This window comes from Pollachius pollachius (assembly GCF_949987615.1).
Source record: "Pollachius pollachius genome assembly, chromosome: 3".
Classification (NCBI taxonomy): Eukaryota; Metazoa; Chordata; class Actinopteri; order Gadiformes; family Gadidae; genus Pollachius; species Pollachius pollachius.
The window spans coordinates 42,731,780-42,755,503 of NC_136936.1; the positions used below are offsets into that span (position 1 = coordinate 42,731,780).

The following is a 23,724-nucleotide window of genomic DNA, read 5'->3' on the forward strand; positions in this document are numbered from 1 at the left end:
TTCAGGTCAATCTTTATGATTAAGGGTTCAGGATTCAGTTCATAGATAATGCTTCCTCTTACTAGTCCTATGTATCAAATAGCATATGGCCTACTAAGTATGACAAAAACTTTGGAAATACGAATTTGTGTAGCAAGCTGGAATACGAATAAGCTTGTGTCTTTACTGGGAATGTCGGTACAGACTGTTATCTCAAAGTCTAATTTTGCCCACAGATAAGGCTAGGTGGCCCTTTATAATGTAACATAGGTCCACAAGTGGCAAATAAGGAATTTTAATAAATATAGGGGAATATAGAGAGGTTTTTTCCTCCTGCTATCACTGTTTCACTATGATCCTAATAATATAGCTCCTGTTAATTATCAACATGTAGAGTTTCACACAAAAACTACATTTTTTTTTTTATATATAAAGCCAATGTTATTCGTATTTTTTCATTTTACCTGTTTGAAGCTTTTAAAAATATCTGCTTTTAGCTGTCGATATATGATCATAACAACTAAGAAGAACCCATTTCATGAATTGCAAAGACGATAAGCTATAGCATATGAATTCTGGTCTGATGGTTACGACCATATTCAACATTCTTTGACGGTAGGCGTCGTTTTGTCGAATAGCAGGATCAAACGCAATTGGTTGAGGCTTGCAGGCGGACCTGCTTCAAGGATCCTGGTTGGTCACTTTGTGTGTCACTCAGTCTTTGGCAACATAGTGACAGATGAGTGTGAAAAAAACAAAAACAATCTCACTGTGCTAGCAGCCATCTTGCGTACTCTTGTACAAGAAGAGAGGGAATGTGATTACCGATCGGAACCGCAGAAGTAAACCTCAGAGGTTTACAAGGATACACGATTCTACAACCAACACTAAATTCGTTACTTGCAAAACAACTTGATACATTTTTGTTGCGGATATCTATTTGGTGTAAAACAGTGAGGAGGCAGGCTGAACGCTAACGTTGGCGCTAGCAAAACTAGCTAAGGTCGGGTCTTCGCGGTGGTTGTCATCACCCGCCACAGCGGTGCCGCTCGAGACCAATCTCACGGAGCGTTTTTCAACATGACATGAAGTGGGGACTGTGTGAGTTATTACTGGAGCGGCACACAGCAGCCTTGGTCGGCGTTTGGGTCGTTTAGAGACCCCCGACAGACACAATGTTTTAATAACAGACTGTTCTTCAGTGGCATTGGCCTGCTGTCAACTTTCCCGTGGATTGCTCGTGCGTGATTTGGAAGAAGACCGGTGTTTTTCAAATGGGAAAAACATCGCAGCCTCGGCCGAAGTTGACTTCAAACTAGAAGCTGCGTGCGTTTATCTCAGTTCCTGCAATGTTAATAGTCGTTTTAAATAATAGTATATCTATGCAATTCCATATACAATGTGGATTATATCTGTGCCTTTAAAGGCTATTCGGAAAAGGGCTGTCCCCTCCGTTCGTTGCTGACCTCGATTGTCATATGAAACAAATTGCATAGCGGGCAAGGACACGGTGCCTACTTTATTGATTGTCGGTATTTTCTGCCTTTGATCTGGGGCAACCTGAGACAATGCTAAATGTACATTATGTTGAGTTGTTGTGCATCGGTGCGACCTCCTACTTATTTACGTAGCTTGCCAGTCGACCTGTCTAATAAGCTATCTATTTATTTCCAAACAACCTCAAGGGATTTGCGTTCGACGGAGAGTCCAAACCTTTAAGTCTCCTGTATTTATAACATCTGATCGATAGTTTTTTTTTTTCTTCTTGCGCAAGCTGGACATGGCAATGAATCTGAAGTGGATGGTCAACTAACACCGACGTCCCTTCGGCTCCATGTTGCGGTTCTCCCAACCGCTCATCTGAGATACACTGCTATACAAAGAAGCCGTGATTGGTTTGGGACTCTAATCCTCTGGAGTCACTGCTTCGGGATTTAATCGAAATAAAGGATTTGTCATTTGATCGAAAATGGGATCAGCGACCAAATTGGCATTCAGCGTTTTTCTCATCTCCTGTTCCTCAGGTGGGTTGAAATCATAACCTGTATTCTGTACACACCACGCAGCTTATAGACTGACATTTATGTTGTGCGGGCTTATCGTTCATGTACTGTTATAGAAAACATCTTTAGAGAATGAATTGTGGGCATTGATGTTGAAAACATTGTACTTGTGTGATCGTGTACTTGTGACTGACACCGTAGACGCTTAGGAGCGAGCGAATGTATTGTTCTACAATGCTGCTTTCTCCCCTTCAACTAGGGCATTCGTCATGACAAGTTTACAATTGAACAAATCAAACGTTTGTATTTGTGACGACGATAATGGGACAGGTGTGTGTGTGCGGGGACATGTATGTCCATGGACCTATTCATCCAGTTGGATAAGTGGCGTGAATGCTGGGCCTCTATGCGGAAAATGGCCAACGTGTGCGTGATTGAGAGCGGGCAGTTGTATAATGCATATCATGTAATGATTAATGCATTGTGTTCTTTGCGTGCGATGTGAAAACGCCTGCATATTTGATCAACCCCGCTTCCACATTAAAATATTATAGATTGTATGCAGATGTATGATTAAACATCAGACCTGAAACAAGGAGCCTTCTCGAAGTTAGCGGGTCAAAGAGCAAACGATGCGAAGAGTACATCGTTTCTGATAACAATCGTAAAATAACAATATAAATAGAGATTGGAGTCGTTGAAAATCAAAAGGGGCAATGAGAGGGAAAGCCTTGTCATTTGAGATCCAACATGTCATGTACTTAATCCTATTAAATAACAACTAAATCAAAGTTGCTGCTTCAGTCACGTCTAGATTATAGCGGGTATCTACTGCACTCATAACTGCCATGGACTTTGACCTGATTAGAAAGATATGGAGATTCTTGAATTCAGTGCACGCTTAACTCTTAACTTTTGTGATGCGACGGAATGACACTTTTTTATGTTTCTTGTTACAACAAACCCAGTCTCAAGAAAGTTTATTTATATGCCGAAATTCACTATACCCATACCTGGCCTTCCCTGGTTCTTGTATAACACAGGGATACAACGAATACCAAAGGTATTTTATTATCTAGCTATCAAATCATAATTTGGAATTAGTATCAGAGGTTTGCACCAAAGTTGAAAGGTTCTTTGGCATGGTTTACCTTATGGAGAGATTGTGCATGATCTCTCTCTCTCTCTCTCTCTCTCTCTCTCTCTCTCTCTCTCTCTCTCTCTCTCTCTCTCTCTCTCAAGGTTTGTTTAGAGCTGATATCTTGCGTCCAGGGATAAGACTAATTGTATGTGACTAATTGTAGTCACACCTGGCCCTAAACATTTCTCTTCAGTGACCACTTGTGACACAATTATGCACTTAACACTTAGGGTAGTTAATTGCATACAGCCCTTCCTTATATTATGGGGCTTTATTCAAATGTTATATTTCCCCTGGGCAGGCGGGCTCCTGTCCGTTTCACAGTTGATAAGCGATTTTTACATTTATAATATACAGTTACCTTATACAATATTAAATGTCACCTAGCCATTGTATTATGTGATTGAAGTTGAGAGGTGGGTTTCCATGACTACTTGTTCTCTCAATTACTTTTGTAATTGTCTTTTGTACTAAGCTTGTGTCCATCAGTTAGATGAAGACATCCAATCAGATCCATACACACACAGTCGTTTTGGCCAATGGAGTGCAGGGGTTCACGACTGTCCACAATTTGCTCTGAAGGCCTACTGCTGTGTAACTTAAACAAGAAGTACGACGTGGACACAATTTTCTCACTGGCACTCAATGGTTATAATAAATTCCTCGGGAGTTCAGGCTAGGATACCTAAATTATAATCCAAACAACAACAAATTCTATCTCCTTATACTTTTGCATCACATTTGCCCTTTTAGCCCAGGCTTTTCCAGCTTGTCCCGATCCGTGCAACTAGACCAGCAGGCTGCCCATCATTCCCATCTGTACTTAACCAGACAGCCCAACAGTAGACCATTAGAGAATGACAACACTTTTCTCACAAATCCTCCTAAAACAAAGAATTATCTCTTCCCTTTTTGATATGGCAGCCAGTCAGGGATAATGTCATACTTAAGGCTTGAAATCCTCCATTTATGGAGTCCTCTGCCCAAAGTGATGCAAAGCTGGTTTGTTCACCCCTGAATTGATCCCTTTTTTAAAGATTAAAGGAATGACGTCTGATGACAATCTATCACCAGTTGGATGTCAGCACAATGATTAGAGTGGGGATTTTTAGTAACTTAATATGTGCATTGTCTACAGTTATATTTAGTGATAGTGGTCCTCATGCGCTAAACATGTTTGGCTACTTTAAGAATAGTGGATCGCAAAAGTTGTGTAAGGTAAGGGTACACATAATCAACTAAGTATACGCTTTCTTTCCGTGTCTGGACATATATAAAAAATTTAAATCAAGTACAAAAACCTATATAGTAATGTTTATTACTGCTGTTTCATGACTTTAACCTTGCTTATTGCTCTTCTTGCTTATTGAAATGATCCAAATGCTGTGATCCAAGCGTTGTTTACCAGAACGTCAGCAACACCACTTACAACATACCTAAAGCAATGTTACCATATTCAAAATGAGTTGTTGACCATGAACCATTTTCCTATCTTTTAACTCCTTTTAATCTGTACACTTAGTAGCCCCATGCTGCTTTCCCTGTTACTTTCCCTCCCAAATTCTACAATGAAAGCGGAAATACTGCCTTTGCCTACTCTCTGAATAGAGAAAAAAAGAAAAGTCCCACTGCTACGATTACCCCTCGGTGAGAGGCTTCCCTCTTAGCAGCACAATTAGTATGTGCATTGCTCATTACTTGAGTATTCTTCTGCTCAAATTAGGTGATCATTGGTCCCTTATTGTTGCTCCCGGCCTATTAGGATCCAGGGCTCAGAATAACTCAGGAGAAAAAGAATCAAGTGGTAGATCACCAAGTGAAACGATATCCTCAAAATAATTGCTCTTCAGTTAGGGTATAAGATGAGTGCGATCAGCCTGCCCAAGGCCATTCACCCACTCTATTCTAGCACATAATCCTACCTGCCTCGACATGATTCATTAATGGAACTGTGATGGACGTTTGACGGCCTTTCAGTATCGCATACCAGCGGGCCAGAGCATGGTCGTCATCCTGTGGTCAGAGTTCCCTGTGTTGTTTTGCTCCATGTCTCTCGCGCTCTTAACGCACCGCGGTCTACTGCTCCTATCCCAACATGTAGCCCGTTTTTGTGATTTTCAAAAGTGATGCTTGCCCGACGTAGAGCGTGCCTGCCTGTCTGCAGCCCTCATCCCCGCAGCCATGGCACACTACAGACTTGCCAAAACAAATACCCCAAGTCACATGTGGCTCTTTTTACCAGTGTGGTTGTTTGTTCTGTTCTTGGGTCAATATCCAACTTGTTGATCAGTGACAATATGCAAAGGAGCAAGTTTGTTAATTTCCAATAGTTGTCTGAAAGTAATTTTCCCATGGCATTTGTTGATCTTTCAATTAGAGAATCTGCTTCTTCTGCTTGTTATGTTTTTGTTTTGGATTTTTCTTTCTTGAGTTCTGCTGTGCAGAGGCCGTGGAGTTCAATCACTAAGATACTGTGGCAGGCAATAGCACCATGATTGCATGCATTATTTATACCAAGCAGTTGGAGCTAACATTGCTCATTGTTATAGGCAGCATATTTGGAAAACACATGTATGCCTTGTCTGTTTCCATTTGGTTACACCATGCTGCTGTTGTTCTACCTTGTGCCTGAGAATCGCTCATACTAAGTTTTGAGCAGAGCTGAGACCCAATGCAATGGAGTTTTAAGCAACACCCCTCATCTCCTTCTCTATCTTCATCAATACAAGGATGAAAATGGTGAATTGGATTTCGAAGTTAAATTCAAAAGTGTCTCTTTGATCGTGTGTCATTTGGTCAGCTGTGCAGCTTTTTAATGGAGAGGACGGGGAGCATTTAACTAAGCATCATAATGTGCACCCAGCTTTTTTCAAGACGTGGGCTGGGGGGATAATTGGTGGGGATGAGGATCACAATTGATTTCAATGATGCACACACACTCAATCCGCATCAGAAACCCTATACATGTCGTGTTAGGCTTCAATAATTTAAATAAGGCATTTTCATGGGGATACTGAGTCATGTTCCGTCTGACACATACATTTTGTGAATACATTTACTGCTCCATTCCTGTTGATTATCAGAAAACATCCACAATGTAGCATTGCAAATTATACAATGACACAACCTCATTAGGGCAACAAGAGGCCCATTCTCAACCTAGTGTACTAATGCCACTTGTTGGACTCAAGGACTGCAAGTCTATTCATTCTGTTAAACAGCCTAATGTAGCGATGAAGTCAGAGCTCCTAATCCTGGCTGGAATGTCCAGCAGCCCTTGGCTCTCTGCTTCAACTCCGGCTGCCCCACTCTGGTCTTACTCCCCTGGCACCGGTCTTTAGCACTATACCTGCACTATACCCCCAGAAAAAAAAAGCTTTTAATGGAATTTCATGTACACTAGAATATGATACTTTTGTTTTGATACTTGTGTTTACTGGTTCAAGTCAGAATGCAGGATACAAGATACATTTGTTTTTCCCTCGGTTTATTTCAGAATACATGGCCAGGCACCACATGCAAATATTGTGTAACCAAAACTAGCCCAGATCGTTGACATCTACCCTGGATGCACATCAGGGCTCTCATTTGCATATGTAGTAATTTGCTCAGAGTAAATACTTTACATCCAGCAAATAAGTTATTAGGGTGTATACCAATAGGTAAACATTGCACATGTCTACCTATTGGGTCATCTATGAATGAATGAATAGATTGTATTTCCTTTGACTGGTTTGTTTGTACTTGACCAAATTAATGGACACGTTGTGTTGCAATCGGTTTACCAACAACCTATAGACTTTGAGTTTGATCCCATGTGTTTGGTCAACGGGGTTAAAATAAACATTGATGATACTTAACCCCTGGGTTCAGGCTTAGCCGTCTGACCCATGTTTACAATGCAGGGGGCTAGAATAGGCATTCATCCATCTGGAAAGAGCATGTATTAGCAAATAAATGTGTTCTTATTTAACTTGAGAGGCTTGGTTCCGGTTGTAATCCGCAGAAAGCTCTCAAACTCTTTCTTCTGCATAGCGTTCAACCCACAACTCTTGCCCTGTACCCCTGCCCCGAGGTCCTGTGCACACTTTTCACTGTTTCAAAAACGCCACTGCCAGGGTTTTTGACAGGTCACCTGATGTCGGCCCAGGGACATTTAATACCTGACGAGCAAGAATTTGATACAGGGTTTTTTGAGGCTATATGCTGGGCGGTCTGTAAACAAATGTGGGATATATTTAAGCCCTCTGTCCCTGCGTCCTTCGCGGTCAGTGGCTGTTTCATCCTATGGAGTTTGCATGGCATTTGGGGGAAAGTGTCAGCTCCCACTCCCTCTCTTCAAAGCTCCTCCCTCTCTCGCCTAATCTCTCCACCGCTCACTGACACCGGGCCAGATAATGAGGAGGGCTCTTCAAGATGCCTGCTGAGCTGGTTTTTGATGGGGTGAGGGAGTTGGACGTAAGCTTTTCCTAAACTGTGCCACAAGGAAAAGTCAAGACATGGAATAATTCTTCCTCCTAATATCCTTGGGTTAGAGAGATGGTCGACTGAATAGAGGAGACTAGATATGTTCTGGGATTATGGTGAGAATAATGTGATGGATGTCATCTGTTCTTAAAGACTGATGTATAATGTTCTGGCAGAATTTTTTGTTTATAGCTCATTAAATGAGTAATAATAATTAGCAACATTGATTATCTTCTGAAGAATGTTACATTTTCCTGCATATACCAATTCATTATAATTCCTTGTGTTTTGAGTCAACGGCTACAATAGAATTTAAACAATTATGGTTTCTGTTTTTTATACTCACAGATTTTTCTCCTCTTGGCAGCATTGTGTCTTTGAGTGTTTAGTTTTTTTCTTGGTGACTGCCTGCTACTGCTGAATAGATCCCAGCGAGTGCACTCCCTCAGTGTTTTCATTTAGGCCCTGGACAATCCCACTCACCCCAGCAGTCAATAATCAGCAATGACTTCTGAATGAGGGGGCCGGGACGGGGGCTCCCCGCTTTGTGGGATTTTGTTAAGCGTCTGGGTCAATTTGTCCGATTCAATTTGCTGGCCTAGATCTGTAATCACGGCGCAGAGACCTCAAGCGCTCGATGTGCATCTTCTCCTGCCCTCTTCCTACTCCCATCTCCCAGGCCTGGATGTGACAGTAATTCCAGCAGATTCCGTGTAATCCTAATAATGGTGACTTGTTGTCTTCTGGAACTAATCCACCCGCATTAATCCCCCACCAAGGGCCAATTAGTAAATTAATTCCTCCCCAAAATAAATATATTTCTATTATTTTTTTTGTTATTCTGTACAACAGCACACTTGGCTGCACAGTGTTTTTTATCTTTTTTTTCTTCTCTTTTCATTGAGATACTGTTATGTCTTCATTGTTGGCCGTTCCTGTTCATGCAGCGCTTAAAATGAATGAAGAGGTTTGTATTGGCCGGGCTCCATGAGTGACTGGTGATGTATCCTCGTTCCAGTCCACGCCGCATGACACTCGAGTGCTATTACAATGAAGCTTCCATTAGACTTCACTTCCTTCCGTCCACTAGGATGTATGTTTACATCCCCCCCTCATTAGGACCGACTTCTCTAGCTGACCTTAGCATATGAACATACTGTATGATCAAACTAAAGCCAGTAGAAGCAAAGCAATGCCCAGTTGTATTCTATGCCACCTCGTAAATCTCAAGTGGAGAGACTGTCATGTAGTTACCTAGTATTTTGGCTTAGCTTTAACAGCCGGCAGTAAATGGCATAATCCGGATCTGGGATTCAAATTGGGAGGAAATGTTGCCCGTTTCTTCTCACGGAAAGTCTTGGTCGTTAATGGAGATGCAAACCGCACAACCAACCGCCTCTCACTCGACCTGCGTGGCGAGTTACGCTGTTGCAGGCCCGAGGCTCTCGGTGTTCCAAGTTTAGCTGACACATCCAGTCAACCATTATTGATTGCTTGCATAAATGTCACCGTGCATACCTCCTTCACTGTCTAGAGAGTTGGAGGAGGCAGGTATGTAGTCAGTAGTAACTTCATAATCCAACTGGCACCTTTTGTTACTAACCATGGCCAGGTTACTTTATGCAACTCTTCAGCAGAATTGATTTAAATTATTTTGAACGCCAGCTCAAGGCTGTCAAGCAAAAGGGCCTTTTTTGGTTGAGGCAACAAAGCAATGAGTCCAGGGAACGAACAAACACACACACACACGTGTGCAGGTATTGTGTTCCTATGTATACCTTCTTTACTTTGGCACGTTCCATGCTTTTTCTTTCACGCAGGCAGAAGTGTGACTGCCTCTATCGAAACCCCACCCTACGCTCCACATCCTTAGGCCTTGAGTGAGCAGTTTTTTTGGTTTCCGAGAACCACTTGAGGTTTTCACTGAGGTTAACCACAAAACACCCAGATTCCATTGTTGTTGTTTCAAAACCCTAAGTTTGCCCGCAGGGAAGGTTTCACAAAATTTGTATTCAAAATTCCTCTTCTGGCATTTGGATTATCTTAAAATCCGAGGATCAGCCTGTTCTAAAGAATTTAGCTTTGTGTTTATTTTTGTTCTCCTTAGGGTATGAGCCGCGGCTCTCTATTGGCTCCGTAGCTGCAGTGTAGGTGAGCGAGGCATTGTGATGTGGATCCCATGGACGCAGCTCACTGAGGAAGTTGGGATTTAACCTACGCCAACAGAAGTCAATGTTTTGGTTTTTGTTTGGTTCCCCGTAGCCAATTTCTTTGTTGTAAACACTTTGTGGCTTTGTTCAAATCCTAAAACATCACTACCTGATATTTTCTTTTTTTTATGGCAGGAATAACAGCAGTGTATTCTGTTTTTTACTGCCATCTGAATTGTTGATGGAACAGGCAGGGAAATAGGTTGCACTGCAGTACAGCACAGCAGCATACAGCGAAAGACGCTCCATCCCCTCTCCCAAGCAGCCTGGGTTATGCTGAACAAGAGATTCTGCATTCCCAGTGTGCTATCCCATTACCCTCCTATCTGGGTCCATCACATCCAAGAGCCAGTAAATCATAGCACAAGTAGTCAGAGGGATTATTTTCCTTTGCTGCGCAGCCCAAAGGAGCATTGAAATGCCCACGAAAGCAATGGGATTCTTAAAGGTCAAATAAAAAGTACCACTAATTAAAAATAAAAGCATGTTTGGTTTATATTAAACAAGTCCTTACTGGAGGACGCTGCTACAACCTATATGGAAACCTACTTCCTATAGAGTGGCGCATGTAAGATGTAAATGTGTCAAAGCTGGCGTACCCTGATGGAGACCCCCCCCCCCCCCCCCCCCCCCCATGAAGTGACTTTCCCTCTAGAGGCTCTCATCAGACATGGTTAATTACAGGGCCCCAGTCAGGCCCCTTTGCTGGAGTCTGAGGACAGCTGTCTGAGTAGATGATCAGTCTGGGCACCCTGCGGCGGCTGCAGCACGCCCGGCACGCCACGATGATCGCTAGCGCGCTACGGGCGAATGTGTCAAACCCGCGGTGTGCTTCGGGTTTGGCTGATGTAATCGTCCGCTTTTTTTTTTGTTGCAAATGCTGCGTTTAGGTCGCCAACAACCGTTCTCAATTGTATAGCCTTTTTGTATTTTACTGCAGTTAACCGAGGACGGATGATGTCCTTATTTTATTTATCAGGGTCCCCGTGGCAGGAATAAGTGTTTGCCTGGAAGGACGAGAACGCTTTCCTCGAAACTAAAAAAAACTATTATTTGAGTTATCGGCCAAAATACATCATGCTCCATGTATTCAAACAAATAAGTTTACTGGCGTGCATCAGTAAAGATGGTAATTTTATGACAACCGATATTAACACATCTAAGTTAGATATGTGTGTGCACATTAGCAAACGAGCTCCCTAAGTGCTGCAATTAAAACTTTGTGATTAAAACGGAGTGTTAAATTACATTTTTATGGCTATTGCTCTATCGTTCCAAGAAAATAGAGGCCATTGTAAATTACTTTGGACTTTGGCTTTGGGTAAAGCTTTTTATAAAAGCACAACGATGGATTAGAAACATTAGTTTAACGAGGCTTAGCAAAATCATGTCGTTTTTCATATATAGGCTATTTGTTTGGTATATACTGTATCTTTGTTCGGAATGTATCGAGCAGTTGACATAAGGGTGCATCCTTGCAAACTTTAAAATATTTTAGCACTTAAAAGACTTGCTTTGCTTACTCTTTCTTTCCTTTTTTTGGTTACATATTTTGTTAAATGCACTGGAAGTCACTTTGGAAAATAGCATCTGCTAAATAAATGTAATGTTATCGAATTGAATCAAGGTAATTAACAGCTTACACATTTCTTTCAAGGGTTATTTTCATTAAAAGATAAGTACACTGGTTGTATTTTATCCCTTAAACCTCCAAAATCACTAATGTGTATTTCAACCATTTGTAAGCTTTTAACAAAGAATCGGAACATTAATGGTAGTGCCAGTTAAATTGATCAGTTACAAATTCTACTGCAATCCGGTCTGTAATTGCACCCAGGCATTGTTGCTTTGGGCTGTTCTAATCTTCCATTACAAACCACAGAAGTACAATTTAAGATTTTTGGAAGCGTTTTCATTGGCCTACCGAAGTTGACCTGCGCTTGCATCATCTGATCTGCTTGTAATGAGGCTCCAATATTCTGCAGGCAACTGTCATTTTCATGTCAAAATGTCCTCCTCCCCACCTGCTCAGGAGCCATCCTGGGACGCTCGGAGACCCAGGAGTGCGTCCACTACAACTACAACCCGTCGGTGGCCGAAAGCCGGGTCAACCGCAGCGGGGTCGAACCGTGCGCCGGCGAGAAGGACAAGAGGCTGCACTGCTTCGCCACTTGGAGGAACGTGACGGGCGCGGTGGAGGTGGTCCGTCAGGGCTGCTGGCTGGATGACGTCAACTGCTACGACAGGTAACCCTCAACCACCACCACAACCACCACCCTCCCTTTTCTTCTCGTTGCATAACATATCCTGTATGTCAGGAGTTTGAGGAGAAATGTTGTGTTTGGAGCGGGCTTGTGCAGTACTGTCTCGTGGGCTGTTTATCCAAGTAGCTACTAATGCGCCGTGGTGCTCCTGGCGCCTGTTTGACGGTCTTGTGTTGATCATGTGCGGGATTCAAAGACCATGTGTTCAGTGGCCCACTGTTTTCGTGAATGAGTGGTTTTCCAGCGTGGATAGGCTCAATAGTTGTTTTTAATAGTGCTTACCGATTAATTGTATTCACGTCATCACTATATGAATATACTCATTGATCGCAACTCAAAAGACTGCCTGAACTGGGATAAATACTATTTTGTTTAAAATGTACCATTTAAGTTAGGGTGATGCACAGTAAATATTTTAAATATGCACAGATAGATAGTTAATATCTATAATTTGAATAACAATGTTAATATATTGTTTTTATATTTATTTATATATATATATATATATATCTAACCAATTTTTCAGGTTTTGCAATTTCTCTCACAATACACAATCAATCATACGTGGGGGTTCCCTTCCTCCTTCCCTCACATCCCCAAACAAAAATAAGAACACAGAACACACCAGTGTACAAATGCGGAACATTTTAGCTATCATTATGGGGCTTTAGATATCCCCATCCCCTGGAACAACTGTCAAGGTCTAGAAATTCAAGGAAAGGTGTCCGTGTTTTTTCAAATGTTCTCAGTGAACCTTTCAGGGAGAATCTAATCTTCTCTGGCTTGATAAAATGTAATACGTCCTTGATCCAGTGTGGGTAGGTGGCTATACATGTTACCATTTAAAAAGAATGAGGGGTCTTATTTAATATTTTTCCACTAATAATGTTTGTTTGGTTGCCATTTTAATCAGTCAGCAGGCTGATAGATAGATGCCGAGGTTAACAGCAAATGTTTTTTTTTGTATTGATGGATTGAAATCTTTTTTTACAATGTTTTTATAAAGTCCAGTGTTAATTTAAAAATAAAGTTGACAGTATTAATATTGTTGATATGATCACGTAATAAATAGATTAGAACTGTGCCGCTATCAATATTTTTTGATTTATCGTAAGTCGTTACGACATCGCAACATTCAACAACGCTATTGCATGAAACATAATTTCCTCATATCGTGCCGTGCTAGGTTGTACTACAGATATGCTGCAGCCTGGTGTCAAATCTTGTCAGTGTGAAATAACATACATTTTTGCACTTGTTAATTTCTGAGAAACGCACTAAAAGCAACTAGCCCCCGGCACTGCATAACAACCAGGGAACAGAGGAGGTGTCAGAGAATAGTTAAACAGGTTTGCTCACAACAACCTGATGACCATATTACTTTGTCAGGAGTTTCTCAACACCAAGCACACAACGCAAGTTAAAGCACGACTGAGCATTAATCTTTTCTGCATTTGGTCCCTTTGCCAGTCATTGATGTAGTTAGATTGTATAAAGTACTGTGTAAAAAGAATAATTGGTAAGGTATAATTTTGAATCGACACCATTCATCAACAAAGATAGAATTTAGGTAAAAAGTCACACAGTTGTCTTTACCTGGTTAGCTCTCCAACCAAGTCAAGCTGGGGCCAAATGTGATTCGGTGTTTCACAGCAACTTTCCCTGGAGAAATGTTTCCATATAATAAATCGCCCAACTGTTGCCGTCTTCCTGTCTCTCGCCCAGAGCCATGAGGGTTTTGACTGATGTTTAGGACTATTAAAATTCTCAGAAGCGCTGTGGATAGAAACCAGCAGATGTTCCAAGCTGTCTGGCAGACTAAAGCCTGAATTATGTCAATGTGAATGGACAGAAAGTGTAGGCAAATGGGTTTACAACAAGGGTGTTCAAAGATATGTTTTGGACAAAAGTTTTGAAATCAAATGTGCATCGTCCATACTGTGTTTTGTCTGTCTGACATTCTATGGTATCAGATATGGTCAGATTTTATGTTTACAATTCTTGAAAGTCTTCCATATCATTGTGTGAGTCACACAGTTTGGTGGATGGGGAACATTGTTTCACATTGCTTTTAACTGCAGCTTAATAGATACTCTATTATATTATAAAATAGTTAAATAGCTATTTATTCGGTTTTTAAATTTTGTGTCCAGATCCCAATAGCGGCCACTTTGGAGAATTAAAAACATCCTAACCACTAGTTATCATATCAGCATATAGTGTCACTCAGCCAGTTTCTTGTTCAAATGTCGACCAACGGCAGATAAACGCTGAAAATGTTCCTTCCACAATTTTTGGATGGTTGTCCCTTCGTGGGCCGAATGACCTACAAGCCAGTTAACATGACCTAGTCCATTGTTGGGGCAGTTTCACAGAGAGCTTATGAAAATCCCTCCCTCTCAACACTGGTGTGTTTCCACTCACCAACCAACAGCTGCCGAGCATGGAAAGGCACTTTTAGTCACAACAACTCAGACTGTTGCGTATGGGAAAGAAAAGGTGACGCGTATGGGAAAGAAAATGGTTTGAAACTATTTGAATTTTTGCATGCTCAAACCACGGCTGATATTAAGAGGGGGGGGGGGGGGGGAGAGTGAGATGATGGAAGTTTGATACTTGATCAAAGGTTTTCATTTCATAGGTCCTTTCTTGTTTTACTTGCGTGTTGGACCGATTATTATTTTTTGGGGTGATTGACGGAGGCTTTTCAGGAGTTGCGCTGAAGGTGTTGAGTGCACGGGGCACTGTGAGCCGCTGCCAACGGCAGATGTCATCCGGACACCGCCTTGACTTGTTCCAAACACTCTGAACTTTTTAATAAAAGGTTGACATTCATACTCTCCAGTGAGGTTTCTCTTTAGAAAAAAAAAAACACCCACACTTAAACGGAGAAAAGGACAACTTTGCCATTGACACCCGGTTTTACGGCTCAACGATACGTCACCCCACCCGATTGTTGCCACACTTGAGGCCCTCTCCATGTTGTGTAAACATGTTTTGCCTTGGAGTGCACCACCCCTGCCCTCCCCTTCTCGCCCCACCAACACCCTTTCCCAAACCTGATGTTATCTCGCCGTGGCTTAACGTCCAACGGGGCTGCCAGCAAACATTTCTCACTTGGCGTGACAGAGCGAGAGAAAGAGAGGGAGGTGGGGAGGCCCTGCCTGAGCTCTGGTTACCTGGAGGCTCTTGTCATAGCATGCCACTGAACCCGTTTACCTCCCACCTGCAGTAACTGGATCGATTTGTTTTCCTTTTCTTTTTTTCCTACCCGTGTGTGTGGCATGTTGACAGGTTATTTCTTTTACCCTGCATAACTCCACGGGTTGTGCGGGGGGGTACTGACCACGGAGGCCTCACTGGTGCAACAAAGAAATACATAAAAATGACCAAACCATACAACCATTGTGTAAATAAAGGAGGGTGTTTACCTGAGGAAAGTGTCTCTCATGCCAATTCAAAGCCTACTAACCTACATTCTGGCGAGTTGTGAATTCACTGGGGTCAAAGCGTTGTGCAGTGGCATGTGAGACAAAGAGCATGCATTTCTCATGCAAGCTGTGAATCAATAGGCCACATTTCTCATGGTAGGTCAAAGCAAGTTTATGCATCCCCAGTAATGCGGGTAGGATCTCAGCTTTCTTGTTTAAAACAAGGTGTTAACCCATTACTTTCCAGTCAAGGAAACTGCGGTGAAAGCTAGCTATACTTCCTTACGATGGCTGGTGAATATGCGTAAAGGAACAGTAGTGACCCTAACTTGCTCAGTGTTTGTTTGTTTTTTTCACTAACTCGTAAAACCCCAATTTTAATTGCTCAAATAAATCCTGCTTCATGTGTGCATTCGTTTATTATACGGTATGCCCTTTGGTTATACTTACATTTTTTTGCAGTGCATCTAAAAAAGGCCAGATGGCTCATTGTGGATCATGAAGCCAGAGTCCTGTGAACATCCTGTGACACTCCCCATATATCTCCCCCACCCTCCTCTTTTGCAGGAACGAGTGTGTGGAGAAGAAAGACGATCCAGAGGTGTTTTTCTGCTGCTGTGAAGGCAGTATGTGCAACAAAAAGTTCTCCTACAACCCAGACACGCAGACCCAAATACAAAGTAAGTTTGTGTTTGTGCGTTTGTTAGATTGTGTGTGTGAGCGCGTGTGTCAGCACCTGTGCTATAGAATAAATGTCAAAGAATGGACTTTGTCTTGCTAGTTATCATCCTGCTTTTCAGCAGGATGACTGGCAAACAACATGACACGAAACACCTCTGTTTCTTTCGATTCTTGCTAAGCCACAGCAGCTGCTGTCCCCCACTCATTGTTAAATATAACACAATAACTATCTGAAGGCTGTGATCGTTTGAATTCAAAAATATCCGTAACATCGAACCGGAGGAGCACATACAAAACTGTCAAATCGTTGGCAGCCCGGGTGATGATTTTAGAACCACTATATAATTACCCTACGGGCTCACAGAACAACCAGCTGAACATTCTCTGGGGCTACCGATGCCTGGTATCCCTGGACGAATGACCGCAACATATACTTCTCCTTTACGTGGCTTGACGTTGAATGTCAGGTGTTCGATTCTGATTTCTTCAACCCCTTCCCTGGTGAACATGCCTCATTCCCAGATCCATGGCTTGTATGTCACTCACCTTGACTGTTATTGTTAGTTCATTTATTTTTAGACAAACCCCCAGTGACACAAATCTCAAAGATGAAAGACTGGTTGACAGAAAAATTGCGAATGAACCTGTTGGTCTCACCAACCGTGTGTGTGTGTGTGTGTGTGTGTGTGTGTGTGTGTGTGTGTGTGTGTGTGCGTGCGTGCTCCCATAATAGGGGAAAGCGCTGACACTAGGTTGTTTTAAATAGGAAAGAAAAGCTGTGTCGGTTGGACAGGCAGTTTGTTCAGCCAGCTCCCTATCTCCCTACTCGTCGTCCGCCCAGTTATGCAACCATTCGTGTATTTTAGGAAGCCACTAACTAGATGTGGAATGTCCCGGATATTTGGAACGGAGATAATATGGGCGTAGGGTGGGTACAAATTAAAAAAACAACCCTTCTGAACCTCAATGCCCTCATGAGCACAGACCCAGCATGTCCGTGTAGCAAACAAGTAAGCCCAGACCGCACGGGCCATGCACGCGCGCACACACACACACACACACACATGCATGGCCACTGCTTTTTTTAACCTAGCAACAGTGTCCTATCTGTGGCCCACGGCACGAGGAGTGTTAGCGATAAGAGAAAGAGTTGGAGGGTCGAAGATGGAGGGGAGGTTTAGAGCGAGCGAGCATGACCTGCTGACCAGGGACCTCACAGCGGTGGAGTGGCGTGTGCCATGCGGTGGTGAGCCTTAATGCCCATCGGTCAAGGGGAGGACAGGGTGTCATTTGCCAGAACGCATCACGCACGCAGGGGGCCAGGCTAACGCTGTTTCTGCTGCTGCCGCCGCTGCTGCTGCTGTGTTCCAAGAGCTCAGCGTCTCTTATCCCGCTCACGGCTCAAACTGAGCACTGGCTGCTCGGAGCTGCAGGGAGGGAGGGAGGGAGGGAGGGAGGGAGGGTTAATAGATTTAGGTTTTTTGGGGGGGGGGGGGGTGGAAGAGCGGCGTTTAGGCATGCGTGAGGGAGATGGAAGGGAGGGGGGTACAGGGTGGGTTGAGCTGCAGCGCCATGTAACAGCACCCCGGGGGCTGCACGCATGCAGAGGCAATACAGCAAAGCTAGTGCAGTTGAGGTCATCGCTCTCTCTCTCACTCTCACTCTCTCTCCATCCCTCCCTCCCTCCCTCTCTCTGCTTGCTCACTCTCGTATGTATCCATCCATCTGTACACAAGTTCCGGATCCCGCTGTTGTCAGATGGGATTGGTGGTGATGGGGAAAGGGAGGGTCAGGGGACAGCGTATGCTTAGCCTCTTATCAGCAAAACGCTGGTGACCTTAAATGCGCTAGTTTTTGCAAAGTATACCATGAGGAATTTGTTTACATTGTTTTTGTATGTGATGGGTTTAACCCCGATTTTATGACAGGGTTTGGAATTAAGTAGATGATGTATTATATATATTGTTTATTGGCCAATATCCGCAACTTTAATTCACTCAACTTCGGATGATGACAGTAAAGATGGAAGGCTTACATTCCTGGCAGGGCTATTCGCCGATTATGTCATATCAGAAATCCCCCCTCACTTTCCAACGCCTTGTGATTCTTTTTTTCCAGTGCTATCCCAGGTCACTGTTGTTGCTTCCATTGACCTTTGTTCTTGTCTCTCTCTCCCTCCCTCTCTATGTCTCTTCATCTGGCCACCAGCTACTTCCAACCCAGTGACCCAGAAGCCCCCGGTGTTGACCACGCTCATGTACTCGCTGGTGCCCATCATGGGCATCACGGCCATCGTGCTCTTCTCCTTCTGGATGTACCGCCACCACAAACTGGCCTACCCACCTGTTCTGGTTCCCACCCAGGTATGAAAACACCCCCCCGAGATCTGACCAGTGTACTTGTTGTGGCTGCTGTGGTTGTGGTTGTTGTTCCTGGCTTCTATATTGCATATGTTGATATGTACAGGTATTAAGCCTTTTTATTCTTAGATTGTGTACTTTTAATATAGGCTGCGCTCTCGTCCCTTGTTTTGACATCCCCTCTTTGCATTTTTAAGATAAGTTGGACAAACCTATGAGAAAGAGCTCCTGGCTGTCACAGAGCAGAGCACACATGTTGGATGCTCTGTGTAGAACTTCTGCCCACCGGACTGTCAGACCCTTGACAGACGAGACTTGCTTTTAAACTCTGCACCATATCTCCATGACAGTCTGGGCTACCACGGCTCAAGTCCTCTTTCAGGTTAGACAGGTGAATGACAGCCCACACATAGGTGACAGTCCAGTCGAAGAGGACTTTAAACACCATCCCTTGCGATGTGATATGATCCGTAATTTATGCAAGGGGGGTTGGTACTCAAGTCAATTGACTTTGAGTCAGATAGTATAATGGTTACCTTTTAAAAAATGTATGTTTGGTAGACTAACAATAGGTTATGTTGTTTTGTTGTGTTCTAGACCAAAGTTCTGACACTGCCATTACAACTGATAATTACAGCCTATAATAACGTAGTTTTCTCTAGCAGCACAACTCTCTTTCCCCTTAAACAAACGTGTTCTTGCACTAAAGCGCGACAGAAGGTTGCACTGTGGAAGAATGTAAGGTCTATTTGTGGAGGGGGAACGGGAGGAGCATTGCTGTGCATTGCTTTGTGCATCACAATGAAGAATTTCGTGGTCCACTTCTGGAATATGAAGAATACCAGATGGCCAGAATAGTCATTGTGGATTTCAACCAGCTGCTTCAGATGAAAAAGTTGTGAATCTTAACTTGACAAATAACAACCTTGTACTGTGTCTGTTTCCCATCACGTCACATAAACAATGCTTGTCATTTGCACAGAATCATCTTCTATGAATCTGTTGCCTGAGAGTATGTAAGTTTCAGTATTTGCAGCAGTACCGTGTTTCTTCATGATTAGCACCCATCAGGAAAATGTGAGCATTCAAAAGGAAACAGAACCCCATGACTTCCTGGCTATGCTGCATTTGGTAAATGATCAATACAACAATAATTGAAAAGTTGTTCCCCAACAATAAAATAAATGATAAAAACGTAATGCATAATTGATCATTCTTAACAACATCATACAGCATTTGTTAGACCCGCATATGGAAGAAAAGGGGATCAATCGAAGAAGGCAACATTGTTGGTATTGAAAAGAATAAAACTATTATTATTCATTATCATTGGCCCAGAAGTTCCATACCTCTTGTCTTCAGCCTAAAGTAGAAGGATCGATAGAGTTCACCAGCCGGACCCATGGTGCCGCCACTAAAGGGTTTTATCTGCTGCCTCTTGTCCAAACGCAACCATAGTCTCTCAATCCTTAGCCGCTCATGAGTCCCTTTGATCCCCCTCCTCTACCTGCTCCCAAATCAGACATTTGGGGCCAATCAACCCTATGTCTAAGTGGAACATGAACGCTTTCACAGCTCGGCCATTAATGGATGCGTGGTGCATTTACGCAGCTACTGCATGAGGTGGGGCGTGCAAGCACTGCTTGTCATTATAATTGCGGGAGGTGGTCATTTACAAAGCCTTTCTCCATACATCAGTTTCCTGGTAATCAGGAGTCCTTGATGCGTGGCCTGACGAGAGTGACTTGCTGTACGTGTGCTTGTCTGCAATTTTGTGTGTGTGTGTGCGTGCGTGTGGTTCCCGCCCACTCATCAGCCGAGCCACAGCACATAACACTGAGTGCAGGGAAAACGTTGAAAAGTGGGGTAGGGGCAGCTAAATAATGCATGTTCCCTCCCTGCTTGCGCTCTTCCTCGCTCTCTCTCTCCGGTCTCTGGATTGCACCCGTCCCCCACATTGACAGTATTGGAAAAAAAGCACATCGTTTGCAGGGCAGCTAGTGTTCTCAGGCCTAATATCAATAGCAAATCATGCATTTGCGAACGAATAGTCCCCCTTTTTGCGACACAGCGGCCTTCGCCCCGCTTGCTGACTTTGCAAGCAGCATGATTCAGACGCTTATTGGAGTCCTGCCACGTTTGCATGCTGGACCGTCTCGACATGTGTTTGAGCAGAAAAACAACCCAATGCGACCCTCATTGACAACATACTCATGCTACTGGGATTAACATCGTCATTGCCACATTGGACATGGCTTTCGCTTGTGGGCTGGCGATGGGGATGGGGTGGGTGTGAGTGACGACAGACCTCCGTGCTCCGGTCAGCGTGGAGCCAGACCGCCGTTAGGCCGGGGCCTCACCCAGCCTCAGAACTCCATTCCCAGAGAGCAATGTGATCCGAGATGGAGGGAAGAGCTTCTTCATTATTCATCAGCCTCCTACAGGCTCCTTCTGAGTAAGCAGGGCCGTAAAGGCCCATAAAGAGTCAAATCAAATGCACCAGGCCCCCCCCTCGTCTGCCCCCGCACACTAGAGCCTCTGTGCCTGGACTCCATGCCACCATAGTGCTGAATCCCCTCCCGATTAGAAGCACATGCGGTACAGAAATCATGTACGCTGCTCGGTAACGCGCTGCCAGGGGGTCAGACAGGGAAGGGAGGAAGGTGCAAAGTGAGGCCTAATCACACTCTTTTAAGAGCACATGTGAAATTCTGGGGGAGGCCACTGGCAGCTGCTGAAATGCTTACCGTCAGTCACCCCGACATTTTTATGACGGCCCAAGCCACAACGCACTGGAACGCACGAGAGGGAGAGGGGTGTGGTTTCCTTGCTGGATTGTGTGATGTGTGTGTGTTTGAGTGAGAGAAACGATGAGTGCATGGGGTGGACGATCTTGTTTGTAATGTGCGATTGACCCTTATGAGAATTGTTACTCATGTAACACTTCCCATTACTTTCCCTCCCTTATGATGTCAGCCAAGCAGCTTATCCGGAGCCTCCTTGCAATTGTGTGTGTGTGTGTGTGTGTGTGTGTGTGTGTGTGTGTGTGAATATAGAATCCCATGTTGCACATCGCCCACAATGTGGTATCCACGCAGGCAGAGCCATGTATAGATTCACCAGCTAAGCCTAGCAGGTCAAAATGCGTACGTGCTCGTGTGTGGGTCATTTGGTTGCCATTCATTTTTCTGCCTTCTTTTCAAGACTCTCATGCAGACAACTGTGTTGTTTCCTATGCCCTCTTTTTCCTCGACCAGCACGCCTTTCATATTATGATCGAGGTAAGACATCAAGTCTGATTCAAGCTGTTGCTTCATGAAATCCACAAGAGATATTTAATTTTGGATTAGTGATAATGGATGACAAAATAGTAGCATCACCCTTGGATTTCTTTGTTCAGTTAATATTTACCCCCCTCACCACCACTGATTTATCGTTTTGCATCTTCCTTTTTTTGGTCAGTAATATCCCCCGAACCCGAGCCTGCAAGCTTTTAGTCCTGTTTGTTTGATAAAGTCACGATGTTCCTGTTTAGATGTATTTTGTGCACTGCACTTATTATTTTGCTATGCGCCCAGACCTGGTATGGTTGTTGACTGTCGTGTACGGGTGGCCGCTTTGTGTCCTGGGAGGGAGGGAGGGTGCGATTGTCGTTCAACCAATGGATGACTCACAAACCAGAAATGCCAGAAAGCGCATGCAGTGAATGATTGAAATGTATTCTGTTGCATTTATTTTCATTGAATGCAAATGCAGCCTCAAAAATGCCAATTGCAGAGTGCTTTATACACATTGGGCCCTCTCCTCCTGTCCTCTCTCTCTCTGACCACTACTATGTTTATCTCACTCCGTTAGGCCTGATAGTGCTCTCACTCCTATCTGAGAGCCTAAGGTCAAGTGGTGATCCATTTGGTTCAACAGTCATTGGGGATGGTCAACTGCTCTCAAATGCCTGTAAACAAAGAGTATTGATTCGTTTTTTTTCCCATTACCTCACCTTATGAAGGCAGAAAAGGTTAATACATTTGAATTCCTTTTACTTTCATCCAAGGTGAAAAAAGGACTGTAAAAGAGGGCCTCTGTCTCTCTTATTTATATATCGATATGTATATATATCTATACATGCATACATATATACATACGCCTACCTGCTTTCATTGCCGGCGTCACGCTTGTTATTCTATGACTCACTCCCCCACCAATAACAACAGCAGCGGCGGTGCTACACAGAGTTGATGTCGCCTTCGAGCTATGTGCATGGGGGGGGGGGGGAAGAGAGGGCGAGGGAGGGGCAGAACAGACAGCATATATGTTACACGCAGAGCCTGGTGTCCTACTTAATCACAGCCGCTGACGGTTCAATAACAAGCCTCCTCTGACCTAGAAAATACAGACCCAATATAAAAAAGTGAAAAACAAAAAACGCTGAAGTGTCCTTGTGGTCCTTCAAGGCCGATTTATTGTTGCTTCGTGTGATTTCGTGTTGCTCGGTGGGCTCCCCGAAAAAAGGCTTAACGTCGGCTCACTCACGGTGGGGCCCCCTAGTGATGGCGCACGCCTACACTCCAGCTATGGCGACAAACAAACCTGTCTTCAGCAGATTGTGTGTGTGTGTGTGTGTGTGTGTGTATTTGATACCCCCCCACACACACACAAACTCACACACAGCACAGAGACTCTGGAGAGGAGGCTCTGTGCTGACCAAGGCCTGTGTGATTGTGGAAGGTCATGGTAGGTGCCCAGCGGTCACATAAAAAAAAAAGGGGGAGTGGTGGGGGTGCACGCGACCGCCGAAGGGCCTGGCTCAGCGTTCGGACAGGAAGCTAGTGCACCACAACAATGGAGCCCCCCCCCCCTCGATTTCTCTCAGACTCTCTCTCTATTACCCTCTCCATAAACTCTAAAAGGCCAGGGCCTTATCAGCTTGCTTTCGGCAGCTCTGTCATCCTGCCTTTGAGGTCCTCTTCCTTGATTTTTTTAACGAGTCAAAGGTCTCAGTTTTATTACCCCAGGGCCATTGGGTGCCTTGCTAGACGAGTGTCGCTATACATGCAGAGCCCATGGAAGGTTTAGGGGGACTTTGGACTAGCGGGCAGGCGCCCACTCTTGATCTATGAACCGGATCAGATCATCCTTATTCCAACAGAGCCCCCCCCTACAAAGCATCTACCGAATAGTTCACCAAAGA

At 43.9% G+C, this 23,724-nt stretch overlaps 1 protein-coding gene across 1 annotated transcript in view; it reads left to right on the forward strand.

Annotated features, from left to right (window-relative positions):
- The first annotated feature begins 761 nt into the window (after positions 1-761).
- acvr2aa (activin A receptor type 2Aa) overlaps positions 762-23,724 on the forward strand; it is a 34,772-nt gene continuing 11,809 nt past the window's right edge. The window contains exons 1-4 of the mRNA XM_079733369.1: positions 762-2,003; positions 11,833-12,046; positions 16,063-16,175; positions 18,385-18,539. Of these exons, the coding sequence (XP_079589495.1) occupies positions 1,949-2,003; positions 11,833-12,046; positions 16,063-16,175; positions 18,385-18,539 (537 nt within the window). The 5' untranslated portion in view covers positions 762-1,948. The remainder of the gene's footprint in view (positions 2,004-11,832; positions 12,047-16,062; positions 16,176-18,384; positions 18,540-23,724) is intronic.